The sequence below is a fragment of the Chiroxiphia lanceolata genome, chromosome 7 (assembly GCF_009829145.1).
Source record: "Chiroxiphia lanceolata isolate bChiLan1 chromosome 7, bChiLan1.pri, whole genome shotgun sequence".
In the NCBI taxonomy this organism is placed as follows: domain Eukaryota; kingdom Metazoa; phylum Chordata; class Aves; order Passeriformes; family Pipridae; genus Chiroxiphia; species Chiroxiphia lanceolata.
The window spans coordinates 28,429,714-28,453,203 of record NC_045643.1 but is presented as its reverse complement, the minus strand read 5'-3'; the positions used below and the strand labels follow the sequence as shown (position 1 = coordinate 28,453,203).

The window sequence follows — 23,490 nt, the reverse complement described above, 5'->3', positions numbered from 1 at the left end:
CTGCTGCCAGTCTGTGTCATAGGTTTGTTTTATGGACATAAGATAATCTTTTGTGCCTAGAAACTGGAAAGGTTTCATGATAAAAGCCAGATGTGACTGTACTGGGAAAGTAGGTTGAATGTTTCAGTGCAGCAGCCTGGGGAATTGGGCAGATGCACGCAGCATATTTAACACATCATAAGGTGCACTTCAGAAGCAAATAGGTGAAGGAGCCCAATGGGAAGACTTTATGTTGTAAAATGAGTATAGGTACAGAGAATAGTCATGCATATGCAAAGTGTTGAACTCTGCTTTCTCTGAAATCAGTAGTAGCTTTGCCAGTAAAGTGGGGAAACTATGGGATCTTTCCAAGATCTGAAAAAAGGTACTAAAGTTATAGTCCCATATATCATTATTCCTATCTACTTATTTTATGTCCTCTGCTAACTCCAACTCCTTGTGGTCCCAGCCTTGACAACCTGCATAAAGGGAGCTGGCAGCGCAATGCAGTGAGCAAGTCAGTGAGCATTGATTGATTTCTAACCTGTATAAATCTCTTCAAATGTTTATTTTTCAGAGCCTAACTTTATTGCTGCCTATGACATTGGTTTGTTCACCTACTTCTTCTTCCGTGAGAATGCAGTGGAACATGACTGTGGGAAAACAGTGTATTCTCGTGTGGCAAGGGTTTGCAAAAATGATATTGGAGGGAGATTTTTGCTGGAGGACACATGGACAACCTTCATGAAGGCCAGACTGAACTGCTCCCGCGCTGGAGAAATCCCTTTCTATTACAATGAATTGCAAAGCACCTTCTACCTTCCTGAGCAAGATCTGATCTATGGTGTCTTCACTACTAATGTGTAAGTTGTACTGGTTTTACTGCTCTTCTTCTATACCCAGCAGTCTGAGGCTGACAATATATTGATTTCTTAGCCAGTCTGAGCAATAATTTTGAAAGATCCTTTGGTTAACAGGAAGGGATAGGTCTGTGATATCCATCACAGCAACATAGCCTTCAGGACTATGTTTTTAATCCATGGTTTATAGATTCCTGGAGTCCATAAAAGGTGACTGTGCAGTTCTAGCGTAACTTAATTTGATATAAACCTGGGCAGTAAACAGACTACTGACTTTTTGTAGTGACAATGCAACCTGTGTAGTTCAGGGGGATGATCTGAAAATGACCCAACAGAAAAGTATAAGTGATTTCCATCCAGGCTAAGTGCCTGGACAATCTGACACAACTGTGCAAATATTGGAGTTGGCCCATGACTGGTACATACGCTTGGGAGTGAAGGACTGGAAGGAGAAGAATGAGGCAGATGGGATCACAACGGCCTAGACTGAAATCAACACATGTTGCTGTTGAACAACACTGTAATAACAAGGTCATGCAGGCCACAAGGCATTTGACATTTCCAAGGAGTGCTTAACCTCTGCTACAGACTGTTTCAGGTCCACAAATCAAAAGCAGTGTTGAAACTCTGAGAGGAAGGCATGATTTCTGATACTTCATAATCACCTCTTCTTGGCTTGATATTGAAAAAACTTGTAATTGGAATGATTTAGTGTAGCTGTGAAAGCAGAAAGGAGGAGAGGAGTTAATTAAAAAATATATTAAAAAACTCATCATGTATATTTTTAAGTCGGGAAAACTCAAATAACTTTTTCTCTGACGCCCAAGGCTAGGATGATAAGTTTCAAGCTATAACCAGTCTGCCTGGTATTGAGTTTCAATAATACATGTTCTCCAGGGGGGTGTTAGCCTGATGTGTAAACTAGAGAATGAAAATCTGAGTGATTACTCCTCACAGCAAATGCTCCAAGTGCCTTCCTCATGGTGGGTAGCCAACTTCTTTGGGGGGTTTGTGCGCAATGGTGTACTGTGCAATGTGAATAAGGGCCTGTTCCCAAGAAGCCCACAGTAAACCAAAGAAGTGAAACCCTGCTGAAGCACAAGCCTTCCTGTTTTAATGTGTCACCTGCTAGGGTGACTGGGCTTGAACTTCAGCCCTTGAAGTCACAAAGCATCAGCCTCAACTTCTTGAGCTAAAACACTGTTGGGAGCTTCACTGTGAGTCAACAGAGCCCAAATGTTATTCCCACTCTCTAAATTCCAAGAAATAGGGAGGTGTTTGGCCACCCTTATCCATCTTCACGTTTTGTTTCTGCTCCAACAACAAAAAAAAACAACATTGCCAACATCAGTCAAAAGTGAGCCAGTGAAGAAGCAACTGGAAAAAATGAACATGATTGAGCACTGCACCTTCACCGTGGACACTGGGGAAGATCTGTTCTCCAACTGAAAGGCACATGAGTCATTCTCTAAAAACATTTAGAGGACGTTAGCCAAACATCCTGAACATTAAAAGGAAGCCTGCCTACTGCTTTGGGCACTTGAGCGGACCTTTCTTTTTTTTTTTTTTTTTTTTGCAATTTGAGAGGACTTCTGTGCCCATAGTGATAATGTTTTATCTATCCATTTGTTCATTCATCCAGCCAAGAACAAAAGTTGGAAATGAGAAAATTACTAATAACTCTATTTTATTTATCAAAATGGTGATTTTTTGGACTATAAGGGGGGATACATAGACTAGCTCTGGTTGAAACAGTTCATTTCTTCTGTGTCTGTCACCAAGGTTTAACATGAGATGTGATGAGTGTTATCTGTCTCCTGCGAGTACGCTTAAGTCACTCTTCATACATGAGGGATGTACATCCTCTCCTATATCTTGTATCTTCTGGACACAATATAAGATGTAACATTTCTGTAATTGAAGAAATTAGTTATCGATAATAGCTAAAGTTAGATCAAATAGCATTTCGGGTCTACAACATGGTGTTCTTTTGAGAGTTCAAACAGAAAATATTCCAATTTGTCATCCAACTAGAGAAATAATGGTAATTATTCTTTTAACTTCCACTGGGACTTAGATCATGCTGCATGAGTTCTGCATACCAAAGAGGGTTAATGTATGCAACAGTCTGAGTTTCTTTACAATAAATACCAATGCATCACAAAACTGTGTTCTTTTTTGTTTACAGGTATTTTTTATTTTGGAATGTTTAATGAATTTAAGGTCATCTTCTAACAAAGGGGAATTAGTGGTTTTGGTAACACCCACACATAGATTTATTGCTTCATGTTATGTTATACCCAGCTGAATCAGTGGGAAAGAGAGCTTTTGGGGGAAGCTGCTGATGAAATATTTAAGATGTTTTTATTAAAATTTTTCTGGGAGGTAATAGAGGCAACGTTAAAACCTGCTTGAACTTAACCCATTCTCTAAACCAGCTAGTTAATCATAGGAGGTAGGATATGGGAATAAAGGAGGTTGCACTTCACACCAGGAAAACACAGAGGCTAGCTGCACCAGTTGTTGTCACTGGCTTGAGACTGGGATCAAACTTTTCATAAGGAGGGATGGGAAATATGCCAGACCGCAGAGGAAGAGGAAAATGGGCCACAGATTTAATGGAAAACCTCTTTCCTTTGTCCTTTCCAGCAAAGGGAAAGGGCTAAACTATGGAGTCCTTAGGAAGGCCCTAAAAATATCTGGGGTTTTTTCCTATGTATTTTTGTTAGATTAGTGGAATTTTATTCTTTCTTTTCCTTTTTTACTTTCTTTCTCATTTTTTTTTCTATGTTTGCCTCAAGGCATTTACTTGCCATCCATCATTAGCTTTGTCTTAAGAGCTGCCATCTGCGAGCTCTGCGTCAGCAGTGTTCAGACAAAAGTGGAGAAAGGTTTGCCTGGAGTTGCTTTGACATGTCCAAAGTCAGCTGCTCCATCACTCTGGGGATGGAAGGGGCAGGGGCAGAGCAGAGAATGGGAAGGCAAAGCAGGAAGTTCTTCCTGATGTTGTACTGCTTGGAAGAAATATGCTGTAAAAGAATCTGTTTCTTGGCTTTCCAGCCTGGGATTGCGGAGAAAGGCTTTTTTGTGTGCAAGAGAGTGTAATTATTGGCTTAGTAAAAATAAATGTGTTCTTTTCAGAGAATTCAAATTGCTTTAATTAGCAGAAAGATACATACAGCAGGACTTGGGTTATTTAAGAGGCACTGTGACTAGTCAGTCTCTTATGCTAGCCCTATTTTTAGTTTTATTCTGATATCTTTTCTCTTAACCATGTAGTTTTCCTTAAAAAAAAAAAAGGCAGGGAGGAAGGGATGAACTGGCAGAGGGCTGAATTTCAGGTTACCATTTATCAAATGTCCTTCTTTGGACTGATTTCACTGAGGTGCCGTCACCATCTAGGAAGTGCCTCTTGAGGCAAAGGCACTGAGCTGGCTGAGGACCTTGCAGAAATTGGTCCTCCAGGACTGAAATGGAACAGCAAAGGCCAACTGATCTGTTCGCCGGTCTGACTGGGCAGCAGAGCATCCCTAAAACAAATTTCCTTCCAAAGAGTCCTTCCTACATCAGCATTTCCCTAGCTGTGCCTCCCCTGGCTGGTGTGTGCGTGGTGAACAGTCTGCCTTAGACAGATGCTGTTCCCAGCTGGGAACACAAAGAAGTGAACTGTGGTCATTGGAAACAGAGGCTTTCATGAGTTAGCAAGACCTTTATGTGTGCTGAGCTGCTGTCACAACCAGCTTGGTTTTCACTGTCACCCTTTCCCTTCCTCTGCATATATATATGTATAATATTATGTGATATATTTTATAGCTGAAGATTTCAGGAACCCATAGAAACAGCATTTCACCTTGAGAAACGCCAAGAGATTAAAAATCAGGTTGTTAGTAATCAATAAAGATAGATGGGTTGTTAAAAAAATAAAAATAAAACCAAACACAAATAATCCATGCAAATTAAACTGTATTCACCTTTCTTGTCAAAACTGCTCCCATGGCCCTTAAATCACTGACATTTTAAAACCAAACTTAAAATTCATTCTCAAAATTGTCACGCAAGTCATCTGCATTTTACAGTTTATTTATTTATTTATTTTTACTCCCTGAGAGATTGGCATCACTGTACATCTACCTAGCAATTTACATGTATTTTATTTGAGTGGAGTTTGATGTCTGTTATGATGAAAATGTCAATGTTCTAATGATTAAATTGATTTTTTTTTTCTCCCCTTTTCCAGAAACAGCATAGCTGCCTCAGCAGTGTGTGCCTTCAATCTGAGTGCCATTACTCAGGCATTTAATGGCCCTTTCCGTTACCAAGAAAACCCAAGATCAGCCTGGCTGCCAACATTAAACCCCATCCCTAATTTCCAGGTACTGCTATTGCCCTTCAGTATACTGCAGTCCCTTTTGCGTTCTGTCACTCCGTTGGGTTGATTTGTGTAGGGCTAATTTTTCCAGGTAGACCCACAGTGCAGATAAATTGTATTTCTCCATATTTAGGAGTGGTTTAGTCTGTGGAACTCCTTGCCACGTTATTGAGACCACAGGATTCATGACAAAAATTTAATGGTTTAACCAATAAGAATGTTCTGATTTTTTACAGTAATGAATAATTTAAATCACTGTTACACTTGTCACTGACACGTGTACTCTGAGAACGTGATTCTCACAAGGGGACACAGAGACATGTCTCCACCAGAGCTGGGAAGGACTGAAAGCTGAAGCTGGACGAAGTCAAACTAGAATGGAGACAACCTATATTTTTTAAACAAGAAATGTAATTAACCACTGTGACTCTGGAAGGATGTGATGAATTTTCCATCACTTGACAGGGCCCCTAAGGCTACCAGTGCTTCAGTGGAAGATGGATGACTTTCTAAGACATGGTAGCTCAGCCAGAAGTCATGGACGTGTTGCCACAGTAACTGGTGGAGGAGAACACATGAGGATTGTTACAGGGGTTCCTTCTCAGCTTAAAAATACTTGGTTTTATGAATTAGCAACTTTTCAGGATTATCAGTTAAAGCAAATTTGAAAATTATAAAACAGCTTTAGTTGCTTTATGCCCAGATCCAGTCAGTGCGGTGCAGAGTATGTGTGTGACAGCCCCAGCAAACTTCAGTCTTCTGAAGCATGAGCCCATTTTACAGCTCAATCCCTTTACATCTGAGGAATCCTAGAGAGGATGAACTTGTATTCCTGTCCTTGCTTCCCCATGGTAAATCCTTTCATCCCGATTGTAAGAATCTGGCTCTCTTTTACTATGGCAAAGGTGCTGTGGCTGCCTGCAAGTGCCATCTGCCTTCAAGCTGGTGATGTCAGGGACCTTCCAAAAGGAAGTCTGCAGTCACCTGAAATCACAGCAAGAGCAGATGGGAGGCATGTTTCTGCTGCAGGCAGGGACAGGCTTTTCTTCCTGCTGAGGAACCTAATTTCTGCCCCTGAATTCCCTCATGGCACCTGACTGAGGGCTTCTGCACTTACAAGGTGGGACAGGTTTGGACTCTTGATCACCCTCTCATCTTGATGCACTCAAAAACCAAGAAACAAAACTTTTCTGAAGGCCGAGCCATGCCGAACATGGCAAGGCTTTTTTGTTGTTTGTGTTGTATGTCTGTTTGGTCTTGTGTGGGTTTTTTTGTTGTTGTTGTTTTGTTTTTTAGTTTAAAGGGAATATTAAGGCTAGCTCAGAATCAAGGACTTTCTGTCCCTCACATAACCCAGAAGGAATAGAAAAGGACTTTGGAAAGCATTTCCATGTAGTAAGAAGTATCAGATAAAATGTGGAGTGTAAAGATTGCAGCAGCAAGATGAAAGAAAAGGGTCAGAGGAAAATAAGGAAAGGAAAAGGAGGTATGTGGCAGACAAAAGGAAGATTGCAAGAAGAGATTAAGATGTTTTTCAAGTACAGAAGGAACAAGAGGTCAGTGAGGGGCCTTTAGGAGATGACAAGGGTAATTTAGTGACAGAAGAGGTAGATATTGCAAAAAAATTAAATTAGTTTTTTGCCTCAGTGTTCACAAAGGAAGATGAAGGAAGCATGCCAGAATTTTTTTTCTTGTGGAAAGGAAGGAGAAATACTGAAGGATACAGAGGATCAGGACAGCACAGATAATCAGGAAATTAGAACAAAACAAAATAAAACCAAACTAGAGGGATGCTGTGTCAGCACATGATCTGCCAGTAGACCAAAAGGATTATCTGTGACTTGTTGAGAACAGAAAACAAAACCAACAATGACATTCCTGCCACTAGGACTTCTTTTAGGTGGTACTCTAGAAAGGAAAGTGAGTGGGGAGAAAAGGATCCAAAGCAAGACAGTAGTGAGAACCAGAAGGAGTATAGGATACAGCAGAAGAGAAAGATCTAAAAACTCTTTAGAATGTGGGATGAGTCATGAACTAAAAAAAGACTCTTGCAGTAGAAAAAAGCATTAAAACCTACCTGAGGACACATCAAAAACGTACTGATGTTTCTTTAGTTTGGCTACTTAGGAAGATGCTCAAGTTGATTAAAAAGTGACCACGTTCATAGGTGGTGAGAATTAGTATAATTCTGTTCTCCTAGTTTACACAACCTCCAAAATATTGTAGGGCTTAGTACACCAGACATTGAGATCCATGTTTATTGTGTAAATGTGTGCTAAATTCCTGACAACTCATTTTAGCACATAGTAAGAGAAGGTCTGTGTGGTGCACTCGGAAAAGGCAGCTGTACTGCAAAGAGTTGCTTTGATGCACATCAGGAGTATGCACATGGAAAATTTTTACACTGTAGCTGGAGTGCTGTAAATCAACATCCTAATTCTCAGTATTCTTACTTCCAAGGAAAGCCCAAACATCTGGACCCAAAATGAAGAAAAATAAATTTGTGGGATTTTTTTCTAGTGAAATTAATCAGGTGTTACTTACTCAGTTAGTGAGAAACTAAGTTGTTCATGTACTGAGTATGGGAGTTGGCAGGATTTCTGGTTGTACCACTGACTCCCATGGTCTTGGGCAAGATAAATAACCAGTCACCCAGCTGCCTTTTGGAGTAATAAATTTTCTGCCTACCATGCATGACATTGTGGGGAAGAGTGAGATTCAGCCCTGGCTACTGACATGAAACTTGCACTGGCTTTTGAAAATGCTGAATTCTAGAGATTTTAAGATAGAAACTCAGGCCTTAAAATGCATGATCCACCAGGCAGGACTTACGCTGGTGTTTGAAAGACACAAGATGAGCTCTCTTTTTCCCCTCTATTCTGGTTGGATGAGGAATTGAGTCCTATTTCAGTGCACCCCTTGGTGCTGGAGGATGGTGGACACAGCTTTCTGTGAGGATAGAAGAGCTGTATGCAGGGAGGGAGGAGGTAGTGGATAACTTGCCTTGAATCAGATGGAAGTGGGGGGGTCTGTTCAAAAGGGATCAAAGAAAAGCAGTGTGGCAAGTTTGGTTCTTTGATGCAAAACAAATACATTTTCAGGTTTTTTAAATGCCATTTTTTGTTCGTTGTACAGACTGAGATGTCAGGTAGAGTCTGAAGATTATTTGAAATGCTTCAAGGATTTATCACCACAAAAACTTTCTCCCCACTGCTAGCTTTAAATCTTTCTACAGCTAGTTTTAATTCTTTCTTTTTCTCCCTGGTTTGCTAATACCTTTTGCCCTTCTGGTGTGCTGCCTGAGGGTATCACAAGGGAATAAAACTCCACGTTGCTGGTCAGTGGACAAGCTGGGAGAAACATTTTTAAAGAGTGGGTTAAAGGCCAAATCTAGGCTAAGGACCTATGATCAGGCTATGGGTCTGATCCTGTGACCCTTACACAGACCCATCTCCCCAGGAAATCTACAGGACATGAGTTTCCATATTGGAGTGGGGAGAAAATGCATTTGCTGAAGTTCAATCTTCCATATTTAGTGTGGGACGCTGAATGATGACAGCCCTAATGAGAATCTGACGGAGAGAGTCCTGCAGGATGCCCAGCGCCTGTTCCTGATGAATGATGTCGTGCAGCCGGTGACTGTAGATCCGTACGTGACTCAGGACAGCATTCGATTTTCCAAACTGGTGGTTGATATTGTTCAGGGGAAGGATACTCTCTACCACGTGATGTATATTGGAACAGGTAAGGGTATTAGGGCTTGAGACAGTTCCCTCCACTTGCCTGTAGACCTAGCAGCCCTGGGAGCCCAGTCGTGATGTCCTTACAGACTTGTCATTCAGTACGATTTTGGCACAAAACTGCATGGAAGTTAGTTTGCCTGAGTAAATTAAAAGCAGGATGGAGGACTTGAGGCACAGTCCCAAGTGATCAGACCATAAATCTACATTGTGTTTAAAAACAACATTTCTCTCCGTCTTATAGAAACATGTTTTAACTACTCAGGCTAATACATAACAGTGGGGAAAGAGCAAAGGTCGCTGGAATGCTCTGTGGTTTCACACCTCTAAGTTGCTTCTCTGTGCTATGACATTCTCATCTCTTGAGTAAGCAATAATAATGCTTAGCCTCCAAGCTTGCCCAGGGTTTTAATTATGTCTTTCTCTGCGCTTCCACGTACCTACTGGTGTATGACTCCCACTGTTTTTGGGAATGGGCATGCACTGAAGTGTAGTGCAGATAGGGAAGCTGAAGCAAGTGCTTTTTTTGTGGTAACATAGCAAGCCAGTGGTAGAATTAAGTATATGATTTAGTCTCTTGATTTCAACTGCTATCCTCTAATTAGCAGGACACATTTCCTCTTCTGAAAAGCACAGATATCTTGGATAAATGAAAGATGCTGAAGAAGGACAAAGTATTATAAATGGTTGTCTTAGCCCATATTCATACTAATGATAGAGGTTAAATTAAATAGTTTGATTAATCAGAGCATATGGCCAGCCTCATGGGTATAATGTTGTTATCCTCTACTGCAGAAGCTTTGACTTTAGAATAAGATGGATTGCCTCCATAAGTGTTAGTTTAATCTCACATCTGAATGCAGAGTCATTGCCTCATTCTCATGTTCAGGAGAATGGACCTTCAGGACTATGTCATAATTTATCTAACTTTTACCACCACTTATTTCAAAGTGATCATCTTGGATGTGTTCTAGCAACACTCTCACTGTGGAAGCCTCCATAGACATTGATTATGATGAGAAGGCTGTACTTAAATGGAAATACAACATGGTTCTGCCATTTTGCTATCTTTATATATAAAGTGAAGAGTCCAAGCTACAAAGCCTGGGAGAAAGATGAAATAGTTTCTGCTTCATATCATTAGTGTAGAAAGGTCCACTGCCATAACCGTACCTCCTTATTTGTGTTTGCTTCTGGCCCTGGCTAGTGGTGACTGACAAGGAAGGTCTGCTGGAAACGTTTAAACCAGTGAAATGCTTCAGTAGAGACAGCCCTGCCCAGAGGCAGCTCTGAACACAAAGCCAGTCCTGAGACAAACCAAGCCTAGACTTGGATTTCAGTCTTGTTCCACACATAAGGCCCTCCTAAGTGAAAGAGAAACTTCACATGGCAGCCAACCCCACCACTGAAAATTGCTAAGGCTTGGCACCAATGCAGAAGTTATCAGGACAGAAAGATTAAACTTTCAGGAACAATCAGGGTTGACAGACCTCTTGGGGGTTTTAATGAAAAATGTTGTGGTTGTCCCCTTTTCCCCAGCATTAACCTCCCACAGTTTAGCAGATCTTTAAATTGCTTTGTTAAGAGCACTGTGAACACAAACATGTATGTTTCTGTGTATGCAGTTCTCATTCCCTTGTCAAGCTGGCAGGATTGCTTCTGCCAGGAAGAGGATCAATTAGGTCCGTGACCCATGCAGTCATTACAGAGGCCTCAGGGATTTCCAGCAGGGCTGCTGCATCTGTTGTCATTTGTCATGGCATCAAACCACACCGATCTGCTCCATAAACCAATAGAAATACAGACTCAAGGCACCAGAAATGATCCCGGCAATCTTGGGTCACCTTGCTATGTAACTCACAGGTAATGGGACCAGACTCCTCTGCTTCAGTGCTCCAACTGGGAAATATTGCCAGGTGCTCACTCTCCAGATGGTTCACATCCTTCTGAGTTCCCATTAAAATGCATTCTCAGGTGGTTTCTGCTGAATATTGTAATGATGTAGCTCCCACTCTCTACCATGGGCAGCAGGTGACCCAGAACTAGGTTTATAGCAGCTCTGTAAAGATGACATCAATATTTCACTCTTTGGGCAGGTATGAAATAAAGTCAGTGCCTCTAAGATTTACTTGTGCATTGTTTCTTGTTCTATTAGAGTATGGCACCATCTTGAAGGCCCTTTCTACCACTAACAGGAGCCTAAGGAGTTGTTATTTAGAGGAAATGCAGATCCTCCCTGATGGACAACGGGAAGCAATCAAGAGTCTCCAAATCTTGCACAGCGACAGATCGCTCTTTGTGGGCTTAAATAATGGAGTGCTAAAAATTCCTCTGGAGAGATGCTCCATGTACAGAACAGAAGGGTAAGTAAATTTACAGCTCTGATATATCCCGCTTCAGGTTAAAAAGGAAAGCACCAGGGAAACATATTCCAGTCTGATTCGGTTCAGAACGCTTTTTTTTCATCTCTAAGTGACAAAAGACACTGCTGAAGTGTATCTCCTGACAGATACATTCATGACAGGAGCAATGAGGATAATCAGTGTTTTTTTGGTAAATATTAATTAGTCCTCATCAGAAATTAATTGTATGTTTACCAAGGAAGCGCTTACAATATTTATTTCTTTTTTTAAAAAAACTCGATATTTCAGTGTTGCTTTTATTAAGTCTATGTGTTTTGCTGGTGGTTCTTGTTGGCAGTAGGGTTGAAGGTTTCTGAATTTGGGTTGCAGCCAGCCTTTTCTTGCTTATCTGAGTGATCACCTCAAACATATGATGAGGCAGGGCTGGGCTGTGTGGCAGCTTGTTATTGCTTTTGGAAATCAATAGCTCATCTCAACTATGTGTGACACCTCTTACACCTGGAGAGATTCTGTGCCTTGATTGTACCTTTTAAAGGGAGTAGGAAAAATGCCTTTTTTTAATTGTCAGCCCTGACTCCAGAGCAGTTTTCCACCCAGAAGTGTGAGGAGAAGGTTTTTGCATCCAAATGGCACCCCTCCATTTAAGCAGGTGAAAGAGTCTGATACCAATTGATTGAGACAGATGCTCAAATAACCTCACTGAGCATGTAGTGTGGTCTGCAGCAGGCAACTGTTTATGTCTCTTGAATATAGTTCTTCTCCTCTCATGCTTTTGCCTTGCTTTCCTTGATGAGAGTTTTGTGTGAAACTGATGTCCTCTGTGCTAGACTAGAGGAAGGATTTTGTTAGCAACCTCTAAACAGATTCCCTCTTCCATGGCCTACTGCAAGATGTCCCTGTTCTCTTGCCAAAGCAACTGATATAGAAAATGTCACCATAATTTTATTTTCAACAAGTAGAGTTTATCAGCTTGTACTAAATTCATGCATGTCTAAATATAAAAATGACAGCACTTTCTATTTTCACTGAGCCTCTTAATTATCCCTTTCAGAAAATATAACTTGGTCATTATTGAAGCTTGACACAGAAGTGTTTAATGTGTAAAGGTTTAGTTGCTGATACAAAGAGATGGACACAAAAGTGTTTAGTAAGAGAAAGAGAACCACAGCTGGAAAATGCCATCCTGTCCTCAGCCCTTAAAAGCAGAGATTTTAAAAGGTAGAACATAACAGCTGTCTTCTTTGGGCTGTCCTGGAGAGTTTCACTTTGAGAATATTTATGTGTGTATACATTTATGTGATCCAGTTTCAAGACAAATGAGTTCTTCCTTTTCTTTCTTTTGCTAATCTTGAGTTCAGCTTTCTGGTAATTTATAGATGGTGTCCCATTTTCAGCCTGCCTGAATACTTTGCATGACACTTCCGTTAAAGCTCAAATGGTGGAGGTTTGCTGAATTGCCTTAAAAAGGAGCAAGCAGGGAAAAAGCAGTGCCTGGAGAGCAGACGGGTGGGGGTGCCTCGCAGGAGCAATATATTTAGAACCTGGAGGCTGCAGAGCAGCCCCCTGCTTGTAGAAGCTTATCTCAGCAAAACAAAAACCTTCTCTTGCCTGCTGGTGATCAAAAGCAGCTTCAGTTTTATGCATCGTATAGCACTAAGTCCTGGCTGAAATTACTGGGAAGCTTGTGTACCAATGCCGGTTTTTTCCAAAACAAACTTTCTGGAGGCACTTTTTAGTGAAATAAGAAAGCAACCCAGTTCTTTAGGGCACGGAGACTCAAATTTTGCCTCTGCTGACTAGTTTCATGGTACTTTTAGGCAATATAAGCCATTCACTAGGCAATACCAAAGTACTCGAGATAGGGTCTCCTAACAGTATAGTGGGATGAGATGTGGGAGGTCAGAATTTGCTGAATTTGGGTGCTGGCCAGCTAGTGTATTTGTGTGCATTGCAGAGGATCCTTCACCCTATAGGTCCCTTGTAAGAGGGACTGTGCATTTGAAAAAAGGAAGGAAAAAAGAAGAAAACATAGGAAAGCCAAGGAAGGTCATTATTTATTTATTTGTTTGAAAAGATGTTTGTGATATTATTATATTTAAAGCTAAGGTTTGGTTTTGTTTGTGGGGGGTGTTTTTTGTTTGGTTTTTTTTTTTTTTTGGTTAGGAAATTATTCAACTGCAAATTTTTCTCTGTAAATGTTGAAATCCTTTCTCCCCTTAGCATCCTGGCTATGTAGGTGATAAGTCAACTTGACCTCCTTTGTATTTCTTTCAATACTGAACAGTATCAAGAAGGATATTTTAATTTCCTCCAGTGCATTCCACCTGGCACTTCTCCTGGGCTGTGATTTATTGCTTATTGTTGTGTCTGTGTTTAATACACACCAATATGCAGTCACCACAGGAAGAAGGGTTCCCACCTCTGCTACACTCCCTGCTTACTTTTTCCTTGTGCAGTGACTTCGTGACTGGCCTCCTTGAAAAGCTCTGGTTTCAGCAGTTTTTATAATGTAATTGTTTTGATGGGAGTTCTGGAAGCTTGGAGGTGACGGAGAGAATTTGTGCCTGCCAGGCAGGAATACCACAACATTGTTTGTTTTAGGCTCTGCCTTATGTTATCAGGAAACTTTTTAGCCTTTTACGCCCTGGGGGCTGCTGTGGGTTTTTGATTACTGCTACAGAGCTCTTGCCTTCACCCTGCCTTCTCCCTCCTCCCTGGAACAGGCAATCATGTATCCAGAGAAATTTGACCCCACCACTGATTCCCTCCAGCGATCCTTGCTGCTGTGCTGCTTTGAAACCTCGGGGCTTCGTACCAAGGCTCAGAATTGGGGCAGAGGAGAAAAAGCAGCAAAGGGAAGAGATGGAAAGGGCTAAGGATTTCTGCCATCTCCTTTACTATTTGTTTATTGACACGGCACCAATTTGATCTCTTAAATGGTGACCAGTAACTCAGCCCCATGTCTTGATGTAGTTCGTTGACCCAGTATATTTCTAGGTATCTGAGCAGTATTTTGTGTGTACTCACTGACCTGTCTCTGTCTGTCTTCTCAGAACAGCCATTCTTAGCAACAGGGCAACGGGAAGACATCTGTAACGTCAACTAGACATCTGTAATGTCAGCTGCCCAGATTTACAGGCAGGACTTGGCTGCAGGGACCTTGCCTTGTGCATATGTTTTCCTGGTGTCTGTCTTTCCTGCGGTCTTCAGTGCTGATGTTCCCCTCTCTTGCTGGAGACTCTTAGAAAGATGTCCAATGCAAACACAACCTACAAGCCCTTCAAAATTGCAGCATGTTTTGAAGGTTGCTTTGCTGGGTGGTAGCTTGGCTGTGCTTGATGCTGAATTTTGCATGGCTTTGAAATCTTTGTAACCTCCCAGCAGTTTTCAAATGAGCTTGGATTTTTTACCTCAAGTTGCCCCTAAGCTTTGAGGAGGCATATTTGAGGAACCGGTATTGCTGCTTTATCACGGACCACCATATCTCTGGAATGTGCCTGAACAAAATCCTGAATCTGAATTTCAGAGAGGTGAGGATCCTCAGATATCTGTTGCATTATTTTCAGGTGGGGTAGTTTAGTAATTTTTTCAAAGGCTGGGGTGCAATTATTCATTTTTTAGCAATTGCAATCAGACAGATAGGAAAATGAAGCTGATTGTTGCAGGGAACATTTCATGATTTCTTTGTGTTGCCCCTTTGCAGCATCAGGATCATGGGCCTCTGAGCAGACAGAAACCCTGGGGCTGCCCTGGAGTGATTTTGTAGCCATTGTTTGGTTACACATTCAAATGAGGAAAAGAAATGTGTTTGGTAATGAGACCAGACTGTATCTTGAATATCCACCTTTTCTGCTCTCCTGTCCGGGCAGTTTATTTTAATGCACATTATCTTGATATTCATTCTTTCTTCTTCCTCCCTCCATAATTTTTTCTGCATAAAATTTGCAGTTAACATGATGCAAGCTGCAATTTTGGATGTACAGTGTGGTTTTGTGAGTAGTTTGGCTTTCTTGTCTTCTCTCTGTCGGGCATCTCATCAGGTTGTGTGAGTGCCACCTCCGGTTACCTTCATGCCAGTGTAGATCCTCCTGCTTCTGAGGCTGTGGGGAGAGCCAGGACCTCTTGCATGCAGCTATGACATGCTCTTATTTGAACTCTTGCCTACTTTTTTGGCATGATGGCAGGGTGTTTGCTGTTGAGTGATGCTGAGTTATTGCCCTCCTACTTGGCCTAAATTCTGCCACACATCCCCTCCAGCCATGGTACTTAATGCAAAGCTGGCAGAAATGACTCAGCTGACAAGTACTCCTATCTGCTGACTTGAGATCTGTGTGAGAAACACAGCTCACCTCTAAATAGCTCTGGGCCAATGATCAGAGAACTAAGCACATACAGGTGAGCAACTCCTGAAATGGCTCTGGGGAGTTTTTGGAAAAAAAGAGTCAGCAGCCGCACTAAAGAAGCAGAGAGTTTTCTGCCCTCTTTGTCTCTCCAAGGTGCAACTGTAGCTTCAAGCACAGTCCTTGTATCAAGTCTCAAGTCCATGCTATGCTTTAGGGGGGTTAAGATATAAGATATCACATGGAGGATTGCTTTGGAGGTTAATGTTGTTTGTTTGGGGTTTTTTTGGTTTTCGGTTTGTGGTGTGGTTTTTGGGTTTGTTTGTTTTGTTTTTTGGTCCTTATATGGTGCAAAATCCTCTGTAACAAAGGAATGAAGCACTTGAATTTAGGATTGTAAAATCTGAATTACAGGATTACCATATTTCAGAAGTGAAATTACTGGGGAATTTATTTGGAGAAATAATACAATCTGGGAAGAGATCTAAAAATTTCTCAGTTTTGGGGAAGGATTGAATTGAATATGGTTTGGAAATCCCCTGACTACTTCATCAGAATGATGGTAATTCCTTGAAGGACAAACAAGGAACTATTGTTGGGTGAAAAGCATGAGAGATAAAAACTTTAAAAGAGGTAGGGGAGTGAACAACAGAGGCACTGTTGTTCAGTGGAGCCCAGCATCCAGCAGATCGCTGAGGCGACATTGATGGCCAGATTGTTCATCAAAGACCTTGAAAATCCAACACCTTTTACTGAACTGAGGCTGTTGAAAATCTGGCCAAGATTTTTTTTTAAGACCTTCTCCCTCAGAGTTTTAAAAAATATTCAGCACATTGAATATCCTTTTAAAAACAGAGGCAAAAGGAAAGGTAACAGACTACAAAAATGTGATAAAGCTTAATCATCAATTTCCATCTGCTCTGGCTGATATGGCCTCTCCACAATTAAGGGAATTGGCTAATTGTTGTATCACCAATAATGCTGAAAAGCTTTGGAAGACTTCATATAGGCAGAAAGGATAGTGCTCAGCCCAATGTTTTGTTATCCACAGTATCCAATAATACATCAGAATAAATCACTAAACATCTGGTTTGACATTCTACTTGCATTTAAGAAAATAGCGAGACTCCCACTGACAGAGAATGAAGACATCAAACAGAACCATGATCACTAAAGCTCTTGGAAAGAATGAAGTTTGGTAGATGAAATGGATCTGTGTTCTTTAAATAGAAGTACAAAATGATACCATTTTCTCTAGCCTGAAAACACATTTGCATCTGCTGTAGCAGGCAGTTACTCCAATTGTCTTTAATGTAGCTGTTTATAGATGTAAAGTTAAGTGCATCCACACTATTTGCAGGATATGGACCTTTAAGATTTGAAGGAATGTTACAGGTCTAAGAAAAATGGCTTTCAGAGAAATAGTTGAAGTGCTTCACTTGAATGGTCTTCTCAGAAAGGGACATGGCCATGTGTGTCTGAAATTGGGGAAAATGAAAAAGCAAACAAGGGTAAGCGGCAAGGTAGTGAGCTGGGGCATGTTTCCAGTGAGATGCCAGAGAGATTGGTTTTTAGTTTCATCTTATTTGACATTATCTTTAATGGCATGGAAGAAAGAAAATAGCATACTTTGTAGATGGCATTTAAGTATGAAAGAATCACAAATAACAGTGAGGAGAGAAACGCAGCGCAGGGCCAGCAGGGAAACCAGCAAGAGGCTGAGTTTGAGGAATAAGCCTATGCTGAGATTTCTGGTGTATGCATCACTGAAAAAGAGAGAGGACACAGGATGAAAGAGTGAGAAGAGGCTCTGTTCCCAGCCAGATGAATTTTTACAGTTTTTCTTGTTTCTAAATGCTCAAACCAAAGGCATGCTTTACATTCATTTTAAGCAGCCTGTACACTTATAGGCTCCCACTTTTAGCTCTATGTAAATGGCCGTGAGTGAATGGTACGGTGCAACAGTGCAGTGACAGAAGGGGAACTTAGCAGTAGCCAGAGTCCAGAGTTGTACAGTTGCTGAAACAGATGAAGGTCACTTCAGAAAAAGCCAAACAAAATCAGCTAATTTCAGGGCTCACTGCCTTTTGTCTCCTTACTATCATGACTAGGTTGCCAATTTGTTTGGAGGGGTTTTGGATTTCCTAGGCAGGAGGATGTACGTTGAACACACCGAGGGCTTTTGTTTGCTCCGTATTTTTTAAGCATGACTTAGGAAAGTTCAGTGTATGGATCCTTTTACCTCTAGCAGTCTAGCCTTAGGCCAACTCAGATCAGTGCTGTCTAAAAGTCATTACCATCTGATGCCTGCTAGGTGGGCTGTGTGAAATTAGTTTCAACACAGTAGTGACTGACAGGAAAGCAGGTATTTTTCTTGGAATATGCTATGTTAGGATGACATTGATGCTATTGTTATACAAACAAGATTAATAACTAAAGCTTCCAGCAAGCCTCAGGGCAGATATCCATTGCATCTGTCAATTCTTGCCATTTGCTACTATTATGTCATAAGATTTGTATTCTAGGCAATGGTCACATTCAGTAACATGGCTCCTGATGAAAGGGTCTACAGTCTTACTGCTGCTGTGGCTGGTTTGCTTCATGTCTCAAGCTTCCAGGCAGCATTTGCAGTGTAAAACACAAATGTGTCCAATGAATGTATTGCTGCAGATGCATCATTAACTTTTTTTCAGGAGATGTGCTGTTTTACCTGTTTGGGGAGGAGGGAATATCGAGCCAGAGCAAATTTGTTATTGTTGGTTTAAGTTTAAAATTTAAGTACATAAAAATACATAAGATATGTATGGGTTATAGAAAAAACATAATATTGAACAGTCTGGTGTCTTCTATGTGTCAGAATACCCCAGTATTATAGATCTGTGGGAACACTTGAGTTTGCAAAGGAGTAGGGCTGGATTTCAAGAATAATTATTTACTTAAGTGATGTTATCTCTTTCTAAAAAGGGAATGGACTTTGTCTGATGGTGTTTTTATAACTGCATGTGAAAAAACAGTGGAGAATACATTGACGGACCATTATGCCCCTTATAGAATGTTAAAATAGCCCTGTATTAGACAGGAGATGTGTTAGATCCTCACGGTGTAGTAGGTGGTCTAATATTTATTTGCCTTTTCCAACATACATTAATCTACAAAGGCTCTGTCTAGTTGAATCTGCATCTTGTTGAGCAGAAAATAATTACCTGGAATTTAACAAAATCCAACTTTCACAAAGGAGCTACTTGAATATGGATTACTTTGTGCAGCCTGGTGTCAACTGTAGGCTGTTTTCAGGTTTCTTTATCATCGTTCACACTTCTTTCTGAGTTTTCTGCCTTTGCGGTTTTCTTTCCCTTCCTAAGTTCCCATTTTAGCATAACTTGTGTTCTTAAATCATCAGCATCTTGCAGAGACTACATAAAGTACCTGTCTGTTCCCCTTGCAGTGGATTTGCTCTTGTCTAAAACACCCTTTTTCCCGTCTCCACCTACACCACCAGATTACAGGAGTTTGCCATGTTCATACACAAGTCTCAGATCTGCAACCACAGAACAGGAACACAGGAGCAGAGCACATTTTAATCTGACAACCGCCTCCAGACACTGACTGACACAGGGCAGAGGCAGGGAGTAACACTTGAGTGCACTGATTTGCCCAAGCTGCCTTTCCAAAAGGGTGTCTGGTCCCCTCTGCCTCTTCCCATATGGCAGCCCTGAGGAGCATGTTTTCTTAAGGGTCAAAAGCCTGCTGAGGCTATTAAAATGGTGGTGCTTCACAACGCAGACAAAGATGCCCCACATTCAGGAATTCCTTCTGGCTATTCCTTTCATTAGGACTTTAATAGTATCTGAGTTTTCTCGTGGATGACTGATCCTGTCACTGGTAGTCAGAGACCCTCTGTACTTTTGTTTTTATTAGAGGTCAGTTTTGTTTGGCACAGCGACAAGAGTTTCTAATAGTGTTCGTGAAGGAACACTTGCTCTCTCTTTTACATCTGCTCTACTGATGTAAACATAAATCCAGATTTAATCAGAGGTGGCATTAATCTTCATATTTGAATAAATGCAGTGTTGTTCTATTTCACTGCTTTAAAAATAAAAATAAATACCTATCCAATAAAGAGGTCACTGTTGCTAGAAGATGATGGAATAGGATGTCAGAAAGTAAGAAATGGAATAGTTTGTTGTGTAGATTGTGCAAGGCCATAATCTATAAACTTCAATCGATTGAAAATGGTAGGCTAGAAGGTGAACACTAGCAAGCCAAGCTCCCTGATGTGGAAAAGAAAATTAGGTGAAACTGCCTGTGAAAATCCTCTGTCTGTGCACTGCTTCTTTCAAATAAGTAACATGTGTTTGACTCATAAATGGACTTCAGTGTTAGAGGTTGTTTTACACCATAGCTTTAATTTATGCATTCAAAACAAATGATGTGCAGAGCAGCAATCACTGATGCTAAGCATGTGTGGGTGATAAATTACACATGCACACTCCAGCTTCTCTGCCTCTGCATCCAACATCAAATGCCAAAATACCAAACCTTGTCTGTCCAGATTAATGTCAACTGTACTCCTCACAGTGGTGGTACCTGTGAGCTGTAGAATGCTCATCCTGAGCAGTGCCCTGCTCCACAAATAGCCATGTGAATTCCTTATGAAGTATGTGTCTACTCATCTTGAGGAAAGGGCAGTAACATCTGGCACGGAATATGTTGTATTCACCAGCTGAGAAATGAAGCTGCTACTTGACCAGCGTCTGACTAAAGCAGCTCAGTTCCACTTGGCTTCTCTTCTTAGGGGGAAAGATAATGGATTTGTACAGATCACAAACTCATTTCTGCAGTCTGAATTTTTAAAGGTATCAAAATTATTGGGATTGTTTGAAGGTCTGGTGCTTTTTTTCCCCTTTCTAATCTAATTTTCTTAAGCCACAAACATCCTTTTGATTCTTGTTCTTCTCTTTTCATACCATCTGGCTTTAGGGAAGACAGAGGTCTTCTCTTCCTTCCACAGGCTATTGAGATTGTCAGTAATTATGATTCGGTTGGCTGGAAGCTAATATGATTATTTGTTTAGTTCATCCCCTCCACAGGTTGCTAGCAGTGGGACAGTAAGCCAACCTTGTCAGGAAATGCCTGTCTGCCAAACACTGCCTCATGCTTACAACTAACAGACACAGCTAAAACCCCCTTATTGGTCCAAGAGTGCAACAAACCAGTGTGGAATTCTGAGGTCTTACTCCCCAAAAGAGCAAGGTGTGCTCCTGTGCTGCCCATGCTTCTGATGTGCTGAGCACAGGTGAGTGTTGCTCAGTACCGTCTAGGATCAGGCTTATAAATGTTTGTATTGCACCAGCTGATGTGCCTCTGATGGCCTGACTGGTGATGTCCATGGGGATTTAAAGGACTAGGTACAGTGGCAGTTATTGTAACTCCCTGACAAACAGAATCTTCGCTTCAGGTTTCAAACTCATCAGTGCAAATACAGAACCCTCTCCTGGATTAGTGGCAGGGTTTTGTGAGCAAACACAGTTTGGGAAGGTGCTTCTCTTCTTGGGGTCTAGAGCCCCACCTCTGCACATCGTCATGTTCTGTCATTCCATTCCTATTTGCTTTTAATCATCAAAAAGGAGGGAGAAAGAAGTAAATGAAAAGAGAGGAACTGAAAATTGGGAGAGCAAGCACACCCTGGCAGATGAAAAGAGCAGAGTCCTTCATTGTGAATATTTCAAATGAGTTTTGTGGCTTTTGGTACAAAATGGCATTTTTATGTGCCTTCTGTCTGGTAGTAGGAAAGGGAATAAGCTATAGTAATTCTTATAGTAATTCTTTCTTTCCTTTGGTCTGTTGAAGCCTAATGTCTTGGGTCTGGTTCCATTGACTTGATGATCCATTTATTATGCAGTCTAAAGTTTTAACTCTCAGGGAAAAATGACCAAAAGATGAAGTTACCTAGATTTAGAGCAAATTAAAGTGAGAATGAAAACTTTTAAACTACAGATGTTTAAGCTTTAATGAAGATTCTGAAAGAAGATGTCATTCAGGCCATTATAAAAAAGGGATCTTGGGCAGCACCAGCATCTTGGAAACAGAAGGCTTTTTACAGCACATTCTATTAGTGAAGGCTCAGCACACTAGGTGTCAAAGACCACATAAAAACTCTTTTGAGTCATAGGTAAGAGTTTCCATTGACTTCAGTGGTCTGTGGCTAGGGCCCCTCTTGCATAATTTTAATCCTTTGTGTTATCCCAGCTGACTGCTGTAGAAATGATTGCAACAGCCAACAACAGGGAGGCTTACAGCTCCCAAACAGCAGGCAGCAGGTGAGCTCTTATGAGCAAGATCTTATTTTCATGCAAATGACCTTGGTAAGTGAGAATAAGGAACTTGAGAAAAAAACACCTTGAATAGAAGACACCAGTGGAATTGTTTTTCAACTGAGCGTTTTCAGTGTAGGCCTTTATGCTTCAGATAAGACATTTATTGCGAGGCAATGAATTAAAGTGAATCACTATTGGTAGTAATGCCCTGTCATAATAAATTCAACCTCTTAGATATGTGTCATGAGGTATTCTTCCGAGTCCTCACTGAGTGTGCCAAGGTTAGTAGATGGCCAGAGGGAAACTGGGGGCATGGACTGTGTGTTATCATCATCATCATCATCATCATCATCATCATCATCATCATCTTACTTCTACAAGCATCCCACTCTGTGGGATTTCATTAACTAGCATTAGCATTAATAGAGTCAGTGTTAACCTGCTATGCTCAGGTAATCTTGGATAATGGATTCCCTCTACCTGTGTGAACTGTGATGGGAGCGTGTTGTTAGTTCCTTGGGGCATTCCCAGCCTGCCACTGAGGAAACCTAAGTGATATGTTCCCTGTATGTATGGTATGAAATTTGGCCCCACTGAGCCAGTGGAAGAAGTCCATTGCCTTTGAAACATCAGAATTTCACTCACGCACATAAACTCCTTTATATCTCATTTCACAGTATTTACCTACTGCCCTGGGAGACTGCAGGTCCCGTGGCCTGTGTGAGACTTTTCAGCAGTATCATAATGCAAAATGTATCTACATGTAAACATTTCAATTTATTTTGTGTCTAAGAACAGGGAAATGCTGTGATATCTTTACATTTTCCACACCATGGTGCCTGATCTACTACAAATGATAGGTATTTCTGAAGCATTTTGATTTGGATATGCATGTGTGCATACATATATATTTTGGTATGTGTTTGCTGGTGTGGTTTTATCTTTTAATGACATAGATAGGGATATATATTTTAAAGATATTGTAAGGATATAAATTAGGGTGGCTTTTGCAGTGTTCACTGAAAGTATTTGCCAGAAATGTTGTTTTCTTGCGTAACGTACATTGTAATGCTTTTCCTGTTAAAAAAAAGGAAAAAATGGGGCAAATTTTGTGTAAGTAAATACATTCCTTTTCACCCCTAAGTGTATCACTGTCAGCTGATATAATGGGTTTCTCACCAGAACTGAGGCAGATGAGTGGGCTCCAAATCCTGAAGGGAGGCAGACAGCACAGCTATTTTGTTTTTAGATTTCAAATGGTTTTGAGGGCCTGCCATGAGATGAGGAGAAGTCGTGGGCTGTGATGGTTGTTAAATTACAGAGTGCGTTTTTTGACAGCCCAGCAGAGCCCGAGCTGGGCAGGAATTCATTACACCCAGGATGCAGAGAGCGCAGGACCGGCGCAGCGCGGGATGGCCGCAGCTCCCAGCCAACAAGCGCTGTGCCGGGCATTTCCCAGAGCCCATCATCCCGGCCTTCTGGCAGCTCTGCAGCTTGGTTACTGATGGCCCATCAGCTGGGG

At 41.2% G+C, this 23,490-nt stretch overlaps 1 protein-coding gene across 3 annotated transcripts in view; it reads left to right on the top strand.

Moving 5' to 3' along the window:
* The window catches only part of SEMA5B (semaphorin 5B), a 271,865-nt gene that overhangs the window by 202,558 nt on the left and 45,817 nt on the right, over nucleotides 1-23,490 (top strand). For all 3 annotated transcript variants that reach the window (XM_032693508.1, XM_032693510.1, XM_032693509.1), the window contains 4 exons: nucleotides 557-842; nucleotides 5,077-5,212; nucleotides 8,745-8,952; nucleotides 11,104-11,311. In XM_032693508.1, coding sequence (XP_032549399.1) covers nucleotides 557-842; nucleotides 5,077-5,212; nucleotides 8,745-8,952; nucleotides 11,104-11,311 — 838 coding nt within the window. The remainder of the gene's footprint in view (nucleotides 1-556; nucleotides 843-5,076; nucleotides 5,213-8,744; nucleotides 8,953-11,103; nucleotides 11,312-23,490) is intronic.